Source organism: Martes martes, assembly GCF_963455335.1.
Source record: "Martes martes genome assembly, chromosome: 5".
NCBI classification, from domain to species: domain Eukaryota; kingdom Metazoa; phylum Chordata; class Mammalia; order Carnivora; family Mustelidae; genus Martes; species Martes martes.
In genome coordinates, this window is record NC_137892.1 from 90,438,118 (window position 1) to 90,452,670 (window position 14,553).

At 50.5% G+C, this 14,553-nt stretch overlaps 2 protein-coding genes across 2 annotated transcripts in view; both read right to left on the reverse strand.

Annotated features, from left to right (window-relative positions):
- Positions 1–1,043: 1,043 nt before the first annotated feature.
- On the reverse strand, positions 1,044–7,111 carry REEP2 (receptor accessory protein 2). Its single transcript, XM_080804296.1, has 8 exons — positions 6,900–7,111; positions 4,973–5,045; positions 4,607–4,683; positions 3,365–3,485; positions 3,015–3,128; positions 2,534–2,681; positions 2,308–2,438; positions 1,044–2,233 (listed from the first exon to the last, which is right to left on the reverse strand). The coding sequence occupies exons 1-8, from the start codon at positions 6,929–6,931 to the stop codon at positions 2,165–2,167; spliced, it is 765 nt and encodes a 254-aa protein (XP_080660422.1). The 5' UTR covers positions 6,932–7,111; the 3' UTR covers positions 1,044–2,164.
- Positions 7,112–8,888: 1,777 nt separating this feature from the next.
- The window catches only part of KDM3B (lysine demethylase 3B), a 67,949-nt gene continuing 62,284 nt past the window's right edge, over positions 8,889–14,553 (reverse strand). The window contains exons 21-24 of the mRNA XM_080803643.1: positions 13,623–13,762; positions 12,939–13,115; positions 12,115–12,249; positions 8,889–10,324 (exon numbers count right to left, since the gene is read on the reverse strand). Of these exons, the coding sequence (XP_080659769.1) occupies positions 10,244–10,324; positions 12,115–12,249; positions 12,939–13,115; positions 13,623–13,762 (533 nt within the window). The 3' untranslated portion in view covers positions 8,889–10,243. The remainder of the gene's footprint in view (positions 10,325–12,114; positions 12,250–12,938; positions 13,116–13,622; positions 13,763–14,553) is intronic.

Sequence of the window (14,553 nt, forward strand, 5' to 3'; positions counted from 1 at the left end):
TTCTCCTCCCATGCTGCCTCTGCTCCTGTGCCATCCTTTCCCTTCCCCTGGGCACCGCCTTGCAGGTCTCACTCCCAGCCGGCCGTGCCCCTTGGCCCCTGGCGGCCTTGGCTCTAGCTCCCAAGGACTCAGACCCCATATGCTGCACCCTCCCTCCCTTTCTCTTCCAACCCAGCCCAGCAGCCCAGGGCTCAAGGCTTCCCTCCATGTGCCACAGGGATGGCCTCTCTGGCCCCAGCCTTTGGTCCCCTGTCCTCCTTCTGCCCCCAGGGTCAGACATACACCATGAGGCTGGTTCCCCATTACGCCGTCTTCCCTCAGCCTACCTGTCTCTTCCTTTCGGAGTCTCTGGCTCACATCTCCCCTTTTCAACATTCTTTAGCCTTTCTGGGCCCTGTTGCCATCCAATCCCCCTGCCCTGCCCAGCAGCCCCCAAATCCTATCCCTCCTTCCCAGGGAGCCTTATGAAGGTCTTTGTCCTTAGAGCTTACACTGGCACTTTCTATGAGGTACTGGAAGGTCCACTGGGACAGGAGGTCTCTGGGCAGGATTCTGAGGGACAAGACAACCTTGAGGGTTGGGGCCCCCAGTCCTCAAGTCCTGATCCCTCCTAATGTCCTGGCTGTATCTTTTTTTTTTTTTCTTTTAAGATTTATTTATTTATTTGAGAGAGAGAGAGAGAATAGCAAGCAAGCAGGGGGAGGAGCAGAGGAGAGAGAGAAAACAAACCTGAAGCAGACTCCCCACTGAGCACGGCTTGATCCCAGGATCCTGAGATTAGGGCCTGAGCCGAAATCAGGAGTTGGCTGCTTAACTGACTGAGCCACCCAGGCACCCCTCCCCTGGCTATACCTTGAGCCTCCAAACCATCTCCCCAGATGGAACCAGCTGAAGCCCATCTCTTATCGTGGAGAATGGAACTCCTGGGGTCCACAGTCCGACCTCTTCCCCCGCCCCCCTACAGCTGGGACCTGCTTTTCACTTGAGGTCCTTCTCACCTGTGGATGGGAGGGGTGAGAACAAAGCACAAAGGCTGAAACGCATGAGGTGCCAGAATTCGGTTTATTGGCTCATCCAGGGCCAAAGGTCCAACGGGCACCCTCTTTCCACAGAACTGGAAGCCTTCTGGCTCCTAAATTTTTTTTTCTTCACACACTCCTCCTGGCCCTGACTGAAGCCATGGCAGAAGCGGGGGTAGAGTGTGGGGGCAAAGGCTGGGCTCCTAAGAGTCTGCTCATGTGGGGCCCAGTTTGCTTGGCACAGGAAGAGGGCTCTGGGGGAAAGGAAGATGAGCCCCCAGGTGAAGAGGAAAGGAGCTGGCTCAGCAGGGGCCTCTACAGTGGGCCCTGAGGCAGAGGAGCCCAGCACAGGGGCAGGGCAGAAAGGGGAGGAGGCGAAAGGCTATCAAGGGCAGAGGAGGAGGTAAGAGGCCCTCAGAATCCCACCCTCTCAGGGTGGTCTGAGAGTAGGAAGGAAGGCCGACAGCAGGGAGGGGCTTGCGGTGGGGGGTGGTAGCTGCTGGCAGGAAAGTCCTTTACCCAACCCCCCACCCCCCCAGCCCTAGACCCAGAAATACACACACACACACACACACACACTCACACGCACACCCCCAGAACCCCACTTCTTTTTAGTGGAGACATATAGCACACAGCCCTACCCAGTACCCCCAACTGCAGCTCTGGCCTGGCCATCCTGGTCCTTCAAACACACATTAAGGCCTGAGCTCTTGCCCAGGTTCTCTGAAGCCTTCTCCACTCCTTCCTGGTCTCCCAGGTGCCTTCGGGCCCATCTCTGGTCATTCTGGGCTGTGAGTACCCCCCACCCCCACCCCAGAGAGAGCAGTGGGGGCATGTTAGGACCTCAGAAAAGGGAATGGCCATGGTCTTCAGCAAGGCACTGGGTGGGTGGGGACAGGACTGGAGCAGGGAGAATAGCAATTTGGCTCTATGGAGCCCCCACCTCCTTGGGTGGCTCAGTCCTCAGCAACTCCTCCAGCCACTACCCTCCACCCCCACAGCAGGGCCTCCCTCCTCCTTTCCAAGCCCCTCCAGAGGAGTGGTCACTGGGCAGGCAGCCATCGGAGGGGACCTGGGGCCTGAGACACATGGGCTACTGGCACAGTGTGGAGCAGGGGCTCTGCAGCCTATGGGGCGTCAGGACCTCAAGCCAAGTCACCCCCGCCAGAGGTCTTCTTCTTGGGCCGGGTCTTCAGTGTCTTGGAAGCCAGTGGCTGTAGGAGGGAGAGGGGATGTCAGAGGGCTCAGCCTAGGCTCACATTCCCTCCCCATGTCTGCAAGCTCTCACCTCAGCTTTGGGCACTTTTTTGACAGGTTTGACCCGCTTAGGGGCCTTGTCTCCCATATCATCTTCAGAGGTCTCTGTCCGGGAATCTGCCTGGTTCGTGCTAGACCTTAAACTCAGTGCAGGGTCATCTCCTGCTTCGGAGGAGCAAAGGAGAGCAGAGGTCTGGCGGCTCTCCCGCCTGGCCTCCATGCCCTCTGGCCCTCCCAGCCTGGAGCCCTGCCTGTACCTAAGTCCTCGATGGTGTCCAGGAGGCTGCCGGGGCTGGATCGGAGCCGGCTGTCAGGCCCCTGCAGGGGCAGCGCATCATCATCCCGAATCAGGGTCAGGTCCTGCATGCTGAAGCTCCGGAGCTTCTCTGATAGCACCCCCTGGCCCTAGGGTCACCACCACGCACCGGGAGAACCGGAGGAAGGGGCGGGGTGGAGAGAGAGGTCACCATGGAGCACGAGCAGCCCCCAAGCTCAGTGTTTTCCCCACACTGTCCTCACCCTGTCCTACAGCAGCACGGACAGGCTGGCGTCGCCACACACCATCCCTTTGGACAGATGAGGAATCCGGCCCAGGGCGTGGAAATCACACAGCCCGTGGAAATCACACAGCCCGGGGCTAGCAGAGCCCCAAGGACAGGGTAAACAAAAAGGGGCTTGGCCAGGGGCATGAAACAGGCAAGGTGGAGTCTTGGGAGCCTGGGTCTGCCCCCATCTCACCTTGGCAGCGGCTGTGACCGCGGCATTGGCAGCCAGGTTCAGGCCCCTCTTGCCCACCCTCATCATGGTCTCATAGCTCTTGTCTCGGGCCTGGGTGATGTACTCGTCGATCTCCTGAGGGGTTGGAGGGGAAGGAGCGGGAGGTGAGGCGTGGGCCCCACTGGCCAGGCCCTGCCTTGCCCTTGTTCACACCCGGACAAAGGCACAGCCTGCTCCAGGAGGCCAGGGCCCTGGCAGACCACTTCAGGTTCTGGGCACCCACAGGGAGAGCCACAAATGTACACAGCTACAGGCACTAGGCTGCCTCGGCCTGGGGCAGGCGAGGAAGTCAGCTGAGAGTGGGGGCAAACCTTCTCCTTGTTGGATAGTGTCGGGTGCACGAACTTGCGGTAGAGCACACTGGAGCCCTTGGTGTAAGGGGACAGCAGCCATATCACAAAGGCGATCTTGAGCTCAAAGTAGAAGGGGAACCTGTTGGTGGGAGAGAGGCAAGTGGTAGAGCCTGGGATAGGGACTCAGCGGGTGAGCTGATCCCCTGCAAGACCTTGGCTAGCCCCCACCACTTAGTGCACTGGGGTCCCCACGTGGCTCAGGTGACTGGGCATTTCTCATCTCCAGGAGAATGGGAGGCTCAGCTGAGACTCCAAGTGGGTTGGTGAGAAGTGCACCCAGCAAGAATTAACCACCACACCCCACCCCCGGCAGTGGCTCTCTGCACACTTTACTCTTAGAGTTCCAGGCATCTTACTCTGACAGAAGACTCCTACTCCTCCGTCCTGGGTCTGCTCCTGGGTCCTCACCCCCTTGTCTTCCTGACCTACCCCCTCATGAGGAAGACTCCTGTCCCTTGCTGTCATGACATGCCTCTTGCTTTTAAGGATTGTTGTCCATTCCCTGGCTCCTTTTCCTTGGGCCACAGACTCCTTCACATCTCCTACATCCTCACAAAGCTTTTTGCTTTGTGTCGAGAAGCATATACGCTCACTGTCCTCAATTTCTAACCCACTATTCTTTCCTAATCTGACCCCACTCAACTTCTGCTAAAACTGTTTTTCTCAAAGGCCACTGGTCCTTATAATCTACAAAGGCAGTCATCTTTTTTCCTCTACCTCTCCATAAAACTCTCTTCTCTTTGTCTTACAATATTCTGTGCTGTTAGTCCTCTCTTCCAAGAGGCATGTGCTCACCCGATAAACATTTTTTGAGCTCCTGCTGTGAATATACACATAGGCAATTAAGACATTCTCCGTCCTCCAAGTGCTCGTAACACAGTCTAGTAGTGCTTTGAAATACCAGCATTGGAACTTTCTAAGACTGAATCCTATTTTACAAACAGGGAAACTGAGACCTACCTACAAAACTATAATCTGCATTCTATGGGGGTGCTTTGGCTGCCACCAGAAAGAAAGGTGGGGGCTCTGTTTCTTATTCTACTGATCAAGCCAGGCCTATGTCAGGGAGGGTGGATATTCAGGATCCCATGGGACTGTGTGTGGGGGGGGCTCCACCCCGGCTCTCAATCTTCGGTTGGCTGGTGGGGTAGAGAGTAAACCCTGACCTTGGGGTGCAGGGGTGGGGATGCTGGACCTCACCAGGAAAGCACAATATCCGTGAGCGTCTCAGCCGTGGTGAAGAAGGCAAAGACGATCCAGTACATCATCCATTTCACCTGAAGGCACAGAGGGTAGTGTCAGCTGGGGTCTCAGGGGAACACCCAGGAGCCCGTGTCTGATGCCAGCTATGCTGGAGGTGTGGTGGGGAAGGGACACTCAGGATCTCAACTTTGCCTGTGGATCCCACCAGGCTTGGGGGAAAGGAACACAAAGGAACCTTCTGGAAGCAGGGTCTCCTTAGTGCTGAGGCATTGGTACAAAGTCACCCCATCTGTAATGTGACCCATGGTACTCCCCTATCTCTGCCATGTGGGTTGAATGGGAGATGAAGTGTCACAAACTCACATATTCCTTCACGTTTTTTGTCTTCACGGCCTTGTAGGAAGAATAGGCTGGGTACAAGGTGCCAAAGATGAGCCTAGGGAGGCAGGCAGGGTTACTGGTCCCCTCGGCCAAGAGCAGTGGCCTCTCCCTCCCAGCTCTGCATCAGTCAGTCCCTGGGTAGGTAAGGGGAGAAGGACAGAACTCCAGAGTGCCACATCGGCTGGACTGATGAATTCAGATCAGTGGTTATGGTCAAAGTAGTTCAGTCTTGGGTAATACACAAGCGTAGAGGCCTCCGGATGGTTAGGGTGATGCCTTTTCCCCTTTATTGTTCAGGTTTTCTCCAACCCCTTAGGTGAAGAAAGACCCAGAAGCCAGAGGGCCCAATGTGGTCTCTTTAGCCATGATCGCTGGTTATGCATAAACATATCATGGAGAGTGGGGGGGGGGCGTCCAGTCACCACCACAGGTGTCTTCCTTCTCCAGATATGGTGCTCACTCATACCCATCTGCCCTTAACCTCTACTTCCCTGTCTCAGAGCCAGGCTGGGAAGGGCCAGGTCTGTAAGGAAATGTGATACCGCCTAACAGGGCCCTCTATGTGGCAGTCAGAGGCACTGCTGTGGCCCTGGGGACCTGGGGAGCAGAGGGCACAGGGGCAGGAGGCCCTAGAGGGGCAAAAAGGTTTATTACCTCATGTAAGCAGCCTTGGAACCAAGCTCAAGGGGGTGGGAGGGCTGGACTGGAGACTCTGGCTGGAGTACAACCTGGTAGTGACCCCACTGGAGACCACATAAAGGGCACAGGTGAGGGAATAAGAGGAATGATGCCCCCAGGGAGCTCATCCAGGTAAGAGAGAAGCAGCCACTCTGAAGGCCACAGGGAGGCACAAGGCCCCAAGATTCCCTCTGGGGTGGGATGGGGAGGAAGAAGGGAGATCCTGGTAGGTCTAGCGGGAGCCAGAAACACAAGCATCTAACAACTGAATGGGAAGAAAGCAAGAGGGAGGGAACCCTGGGCTGTCAGTCCCCCACAGTGGAGGCTGAAGGACAGGGTCCTGAGCCGGGACAGGGGTTAGCTGAGGCCCAGGCAGAGCCCCTCCCAGGCCCAGCTCCTTGACAATGTGTGGGTAGTGCCTGTTCTCACAGGAACCTGCCACTTCTGAACTGACCTGTGGAGATGGGGTGGGGGCGGACTCCTCAAGGACAAAGTGTGGGGTGTGGGAGCAGCCCTCCCTCCTGGGGCCCGGGGGAGGAGGCAGGGATGTAGCTCCACACTATGGTTGGCCTGGAATGAAGGCCACCTAACGCAGTCCCCTCTGTGCCTTTCACAAATCCAGGCTGAACACACATATCCTCTCCCGGTTCCCTCCCACACTTTGTCCTCCGGGGATCTCTGCTTCCCAATACCCAGATGTCCTCCCTGGGGGGCCTCTAACACAAGTGCCCTCATCTCCAGTGTCCTGATAGTGGAAGAGGGTGGAGGCCAAGGCTGCTAGCTATGGCCCCAAGCTATGGAATGAAGAAGCCCTGCTTTGCTCTCCACTCTGCCATTAGCTCTCTCCCCGCAGGGAGATGAGGGCCCAGGTCTGAGTTGCCCCTCCAGCGGACATCTGCTAGGTGGGGGAGGGGACATGCCACCTCCCCTCATAAATCAGGCCATGCTGCCCAGCCCTAGGATGAGGGAGGGCAAAGGAGCAAGAAAATTAAAAATAAAAGGGATGAGAAGCCGGGCGCGCTATGGCTCCTCTAATGTGCCCTGCTCCGGTCCTAGGTCCTACACCCCATGTCTTGTCTCCGGGGACCCCAAATAGGGACGATGTGCCTTTAGGTGACTGTTGTATGAAGCCACGGAGCGGTCCATCCAGGGCTTCAACACACCCCTCACCCCCCAACCCTATTCCCCCTCCCCCTCCCAGCCGGCCGCGCCCCGCCACCGCCGCACTCACACCACCAGGCGGGAGATGATCCAGGACACCATGGCGGGGCCGGGCGGGCGAGGGCCGGGGAAACCCGCCCGGGCCGAGGATGCAGGTGCCGGAGGTCGGGCGGCGGCGGCGACAGCAGGAGCCGCAGTAGCAGCAGCAGCCGCAGCCGCAGCAGCAGCCGCCGCGGGGGCCGCGGAGCGCCGAGCAGCCGCGGTTAAAGGGGAGGTCCCTGCCGCAGCGGCGGGCCGTGGGCGGTGGCGGCTCTTAAAGGGGAGGCCCCGGCGGCGGTGGCGGCGGCGGCGCGCCCCCCTGCACCTGCTACCACCGGGCATGCGCCTTTGACCCTCAGCACCCTGCCTTCCTCTAATCGCTTGTTCCTCTTTCTGGGATTCCAAGCCCTGGTTTGAGGTCCTCACAGGCCTTTCAGGTTCCATCCTGACATCCTAATCCTCAGATCCTAGCCCTCCTGCCTTGACCACACCGGGCTGAAAGGCTTAAACATCCCCTGAGGAATGATTTATTGAGTGCTTACTATCGGCCAGGCCCTGAGGTAAGAGCTTTACCGGCATTATTTCACGGAATCCTCACTATCATTCCACACGACAGAGGTTAGAATTATCCTCATTTTGAAGATAAGGAAATGGGATGCTTAGGGAAGTTCAATAATTTGCCAAGGTCACAAAACCACTAAGTCATGCTGCTAAGATGTAACCCATAAAATCTACTTTTGTCAGGCCACTTCTCCCAACTGCTGACCGGCAAACTGTCCTCCCCCCATTACAGGCCCTGTGAAGACACCTGCCCAGCAACTCCTTAAGTCAAGTATGGCTGCACCTGTCTACCTTACCCCTTCTTGGCCATCACCAATCACCCCAGTTGAGGGAGGAACCCCCCCCATCTGCTTTTTTTAGGTTGTCATTTGCTCAGCTTTGCAGGGTAACGAGCCCATGCTCTCAAGGGGAATACCCCAGGGCAGACCCTCTTTAAACAGAAGGGCTGGAGGCCTGATGTCTAGGTTGGAGATGGATCTAGGAGGTCCAGTTCCACCCCCATCAGCAAACGCTGGCAGCAGTGTATGCCCTAATTCTGAAGACATTTATATCCAGAATGTAGGCTAGCCCGCCTCCTGATTTTCACCAAAGCAACAAAGCTCCAACCTCTGCAACCCCCTTTTCTCCCCAAAGCTTTCCTTTCCTGTCTCATTTCAAAGCTTCTGCATTCTTTAAGTGGAGGTGTAAGTCTTCTGGTGATCACAGCCTCGACCCGTGCCCACCCAGGCTGAAAGGACATGCTCAGAGTTCTGTATTTCAGTTATGGTCCTATTCAAACTCAGTATCCTTGAACCACACAATGGTCTATTTCCACCCTGATAATTGTATTTCCAGGCTCAAACACTTTGGAAGATGTTTTCCAACAGGGTCTGGAGAAGCAGCCTCTGATGACCTCTCTTGCTATTCTTTACAACTTCCTTTTCAAAAGGCCTTTTCTAATGGGAATGTAGTCTGTCCTCACTCCTCAAGCCATTTTAGTTACTGCTCGATTAAAAAAAAAACAAAACCCATTTGGGTCTTTTCTCATCAAATCTGAGGTAGATCCAGGGCCACAAGCTTCCTATGTGGGCAGCCAGGCCTCCTGCTTTGAGGAACCCTGTTACTAATTGCCCAAAACCTTGCTCAGGCCATCCCCCATCCCCCTCACTCCTGACTGCTGCAGAAAGGTCAAGACCTCACCTTTCCCATTCCATTCACACAGCATAAACTGTGGAAAACCCATCTTTTCTCCCACCTTCTAACTGAAGTGACCTTTTCCCCTCACCCCCCCCAAGCCCACAGACCACAATGACCTGGCACTTTCCGCTCTCAAAAAGGCACAAATTCAGGAAGCAAAGGGTAATCGGAAGCAGCAATGTAATGAAGATATGAAAATGAACCATCCTCTACCTTCAACCCACACTCAACCTGCCTTCACTTTTTAGAATAGCTGGCACAGGAAGAATTTAGTCCACTCCAAACAGATTTGTTAGATTTTTAATAAGAACATGGAAATCCCAATCAGCCCTTCAACAAAATTAAAATACAGAAAGTGAAATTAAAAGTATTCTACAGTAAATGACTTTTATTAAAAAAAAAAAAAAAGTAACTGTGAACATATAAACAAGCCTGCAGGGCACTACAGTACAGCTGGAAAGAAGATAGATACATTTTCCAATGTATCTATGGGCCAATGAATTCCATAATTTTCAAATAAATTCTTAATAAAACTCCACGGAGTTGGAAAGTTTTGCTTAAAATATTTCTGGACAAAAAACCCAAAAACCAAAAGCCTCATGTAGGAAATCAAACTTTCCTTCGCATTTGGAAGTGTAAGAGGAGTCCCAAGGGAACGCTGGTAATAAGTGAAAATGGTTCCTGTGTCATGAGTGTGCATATTTGTAAAACACACCACAGCTCAGACACGACAAAGTTCTTTCTCAATTGGCTGTTCCCTCAAGATACGACTGAGATGGGAGGGGAAGAAAACTAAAAGAATCCTAAAAAGCCAATTCTTTTAAATTCTGCTTTGGCTGATTTTGTGCTATAATGGGCAGTTGATTTCTAAAAATCATATTTTTTCAAAGATTTTTATCGAAAGGAAGACTAAATGTAATGTGCCTTTCCTCATAATCCAGGAAAACAACTGTGGTATTTCAAAAATTCTAAAAATATCTACTTTCATGAAATAGTAACTATTTCACTACAAACCTATTTTTCACTAAATACACACATTTCCTAATCCTGGAGCCTCCTGGGAAAAGCAGTGGGTTCTCCCTGGGTCCTGTAAGACTCCAGTGTTCATGGGAGAGATTGTGGGGAATGGCTTCACCCCGTCTCCTGGGATGGGCTGTATCAGAGGTCACGTGCAGAGACACTGTCAGGCTTCCACCAGGCATATTTAAGCAGTTAGCCCCTACTTGTACCAGTTATGGGATTCCCCCTACCTCCAAACACATTCCCACTTCACTAGGCACGAGAGAAAAAATAAAAGAAAGGTGTGCCCACATTCCCAGTTTCCATGGATCTCAAGTCACGAGAATGTGCAGGAAAGCCCAGCAATGTTCAGGCAATTCAGAGTCCCAAAAGACCACAGGATGGGGATGCGGCACCCTTGGCTTGGAGTCTGAAACTGTGTGTGTGAACAGTGCGACTTTCCTGTGTCAACCTTCAGTGTTGAGGCAGCGTAGAAAAGAGTGGCTGGAGAGTTTGTTAATACTGACCACACTGGCTCCAAGTGAAGGGCCTCTGCTCCAGCAGAGAAGCCCCGCCGTTCCCTGTATGTGTTGTGAGTGAAAGACCTGCTTCACAGGGGAGTCTGGAGTTTCTCCGTGCCTAAGACCTTGCCAGTTTGGATTCATGAGCCTTGAGGGTGCCAACAGCATCTTTCACTGCGTGATAAATGATGTTCTTCACCTGGAGAGAGCAATCAGCAGTCAGTTCATGGTGGCCCCATATTATATTCTCAAACAAAAATGTATGTTGTGTGTTTTTGTTTTTTAAAAAAATATTTAATTTATTTATTTGACAGAGGGAGAGAGAGAGCGTGCACACACTCTCGAGAGCATAAGCTTGGGAAGCAGCAGGCAGAGGGAGTGGGAGAAGCAGAGTCCCTAGTGAGCAAGGAGCTCGATCTCAGGCCCCTGGGATCATGACCTAAGCCGAAGGCAGATGCTGAACTGACTGAGCCACCCTGGAGCCCCACAAAAGCATATGTTTTACACAGCCTATAAAGACTAATTAATGAGGAAACCTGTCAGCGAGCACCACATACTTCCCAAATCAATCCCAAAGAGGATTCACAAATCACAGAGGCTAAAAGGGCTATAATCAAAAAAGAACGATGAATCCAACTGAAAGGCTATATAATCACTTTCATCTAAGTGCTTAGTTCAGTGCTGGGCACTACCGGTAAGCTTTTTTTTTTTAAAGATTTTATTTATTTATTTGACAGAGAGAGATCACAAGTAGGCAGAGAGGCAGGCAGAGAAAGAGAGAGGGGAAAGTAGGCTCCGAGCTGAGCAGAGAGCCTGACGTGGGACTCGATCCCAGGACCCTGAGATCATGACCTGAGCCAAAGGTAGAGGCTTAACCCACTGAGCCACCCAGGCGCCCTACCGGTAAGCTTTTTACATGGACTTTCATTTCATCCTTTCCACATCTTATGAGGTCGATTCTACTATATCCCCATTTTTACCCATGAGAAACTGAGGAAACCAAGGTCTGGTGGTCAAGAACCTTGCCTAAGGTCCTAGAACTAACAGGAATGCACTAAAACAACAGTGGGCAGGTCAGATTATTGGAAATTTTTTCCCTTTGTGCTTGTACGTATTTTCTAATTGTCTAAGAGGAACATAATCTACCAATCAAGTAGGAAGAACAGTCACTAAGTAATAGGCTGAAAAGAGTTTTAAACCAAGATAGTGATGATTTCTGGGGAGGGAAAGTAAGGAGACAGGATGGGGAAGGGTACACGAGAAACCTTCAATAATGCAGTTGTTCTGTGTGTTAATGTTGTTTGTCTGTATGTATAGGATGCTTTAATTCTTGACCTGAGTGATGGGCACACAGCCCCCTTTTGCTATTCTTTATTAAATTTTTGTACTAATTCAACAAATATTTACTGTGTACCTAGTACGTATCAGATATTCTGCTAGGGAAAAGCAGTGAATAAAACAGTAAAATCCCTGCCTTCGTGGAGCTTAAATAGCTTACATTCTAGTAGGGATAGAAACAAACAGATAAAATGCATAATGTTAGTGAAAAATACTACAGAAAAAAATTAAGCAGTGACAGAGGACTCGGGAGTGCTGGAGGTGACACATCCTAAGTAGACCTGATGGCAGTGAGGTCTGAAATACGTATGCATTTTATCTATAGGATCAGTGTTACCTACTCCATCCACGGGAACGGTTTGTCTAGCAACTTTCATGGCTGAAATGTTCTGAAGTTTAAACACACTGCCACAGTGCTTTTGCCACCTGACTGGAAAAGTCAGTCCAGTCAGTTATCAGCACTAAATACTCTATCTCCCGGTGGGAGAGAAAGAGAAGGTGATGGCAGAAATGATTATGTTGAAAGATGAGTATTCTCTAAAAGTGAAATGTGACAAGGACTGATGTAGAATGGCGTTTTTTCGTATGTAGCCAAGCAGGAGATGAGGAGACAGAATGGCGGGGGGGAGGGATGATGGAGGAGTTATTTACCTGCAGTTTATCCTCATGGTTTGTATGAGTGTTAGAGAGATGCCTGAATTCCTGTGTCAGGCGGAAACAGTGCTTTACATGTTCTGGAGATACAAAGTCTTCTGCTACTTTTATGCAACTGTATAGATTGTGTACCTGGGAGGGGAAAAGTACAGAGGGAGAAGAGCCACAGAGAATCAGCAACACCTGGAAAATGTCTATGATATGGTTTAAAAAACAAAAAAATCCCCAAACCTGAGAAATACTTCCAATATTCCATTTTCATAAAAACAAATGCAGAAAAATTGCGAGTATAAATTTATACATGAAAACGTTAGTAATCGTACAGAAAAGGATCTGGAGAAATATACACTGAACTGTTAACCACCGGCTACCTCTGGAGAAGGCAGGATGAAGGGATCGAATAGGGGTATGGCACAGGAAGGTGAGCTGTGACTTTCACTTTTAAAAAATGGTCTCCCTTCTTCAAAAAATTTTTAAATGTGCATTTAAAATTACATAGAAGGAAACTAAAAGCAAAAAATAAGCTGAAGTTTAAGAACAGCCAGTCCTTCAGTGGGGAGGGGGTAGGAAGATGGGGTAGCCAAGTGACGGGTATTAAGGAGGGCACGTGTTGTGATGAGCACTGGATGTTATACGAAACTAATGAATTGCTGAACTCTATATCAAAACTGATGATGTTCTATATGGTGGCTAACTGAACATAATGAAAAAAATAAATAAAAATAAAAAGAACAGCCAGTCCAATCCAGTCACTTATACCTCTTGCTAGATTACTAAGAAAATCAGAAATACAGAAGCCCATGGAACCAAATGGAACCCACCTGGTGTGGGGCTCCAGCAGGTATGAAGACAGCATCTCCCAGGAACTGAACAATGGCCCAGCCTTGCACACCATACTCTTCATAGAGTCGCTTACGGAGGGTCTGGTCCAGGTACCAACTTTGGTCATGAATTGGGTCGTGATCAGGGGGATTCTCTTGGCCTTGCTCTTCTCCAACCTGAAGCCATAACCAAACCCAAAGATGGAAAAATCAATACATAAATATTACTAATAGCATAAATCCCACTTAAAGAGGCAATGTCCCTAGTGGGCCAAATATTCTGCTTTGTTCTCTTCAGCATCCTCCAGGTGTGGATTCACACCATCAGGGAACTTTTTTTTTTTTTTAAAGAGGATTTTTTTAAAGAGTTTATTTATTTATTTGAGAGAGAGAGAGAGAAAGTGAGAGAGAGCATGAGAGGGGAGAAGGTCAGAGGGAGAAACAGACTCCCCAGAGAGCTGTAAGCCTGATGTGGGACTCGATCCCAGAACTCCAGGATCATGACCCGAGCCAAAGGCAGTTGCTTAACCAACTGAGCCACCCAGGCACCCCACCTTCAGAAATTTTGACAAAAGGTACAGGTCTTTAAAGCTAAGAGACTGCATAGGAGAAACCCAAAGCAGGCTGTGTCAGCAGCATCCCAGACCCTTAATCTGGGAGCTGGGAGCCAACCCAGGGGCATACCTTTCGGAGCAATTCTCGGATCTTTTCTGCATCCTTGGCTGCATAGATGTGCCACAAAGCACCAGGCTTCTCCTTTCCATCATGAATTCTCTGCTTTGTCACCTCATCAGCATCCCCCTCATCAATGGTCTTGAGTACCTCTGAAAACAGCAAAATTACTTTTCAGTGTAACCAGTTATTTCAGTACCTGAGTCAAGTGAAATGTCCAACTCAAAGAAGTTTAGTCTCTACAATTCTCCATCTGTCTGGAGTAATATAAAGTAGAATCAAAGAATCAAAACTCAAATTTGTCTAAGCTTCCTATACACAGGAGGAACAACCCTAAATCTTTACTTAAGAGAAACTCAGCATTTTGGGGGGTAGAGTTTTCTTTTAAAACTATTTCCTGCTCAAACTGTGTAGCCACATCTTATGTTCAAATTGCAGGTCGTTTCCCACTGTAAGTAGACAGACTCCATACACTTCCTCAAGACCTCTTCAAACTCAAGGGTTCTATGGATTTAAAGCCATGAAATGTAAAGCATCTCTGACAAGTTAAGAGGGCCGGCTTCTAATGCTTGTCTACTTCAATCCCTTAAAGGACAATATCATGGAAGACCTGCAGGTGTGTAGCATTAAAAGCAAAATTGTGGCAGCAAATGTACCATAATGATGACACTGATAATCCCTGAACCATGAGACTCTGAGTTAACTTATTTTTCTTTAAAATTTTCTGTTTTCTAAAATGTCCATAATTAACACATATTAAGTTTACACTGAGATGGAGGGAGTGCAAATGCAGCAAAATATCACTGTGATGCTTCAATTCTGTGCCAGTGAGCTGGCTTTATCATCTGTCACCTCATAGGTGATCTGGCTGATGGAACAAGTGAGCCAGGTGATCCTTTCTCCTTCGTTCATCTTTCTGATGCTATACACTTAGTGGAAAAGG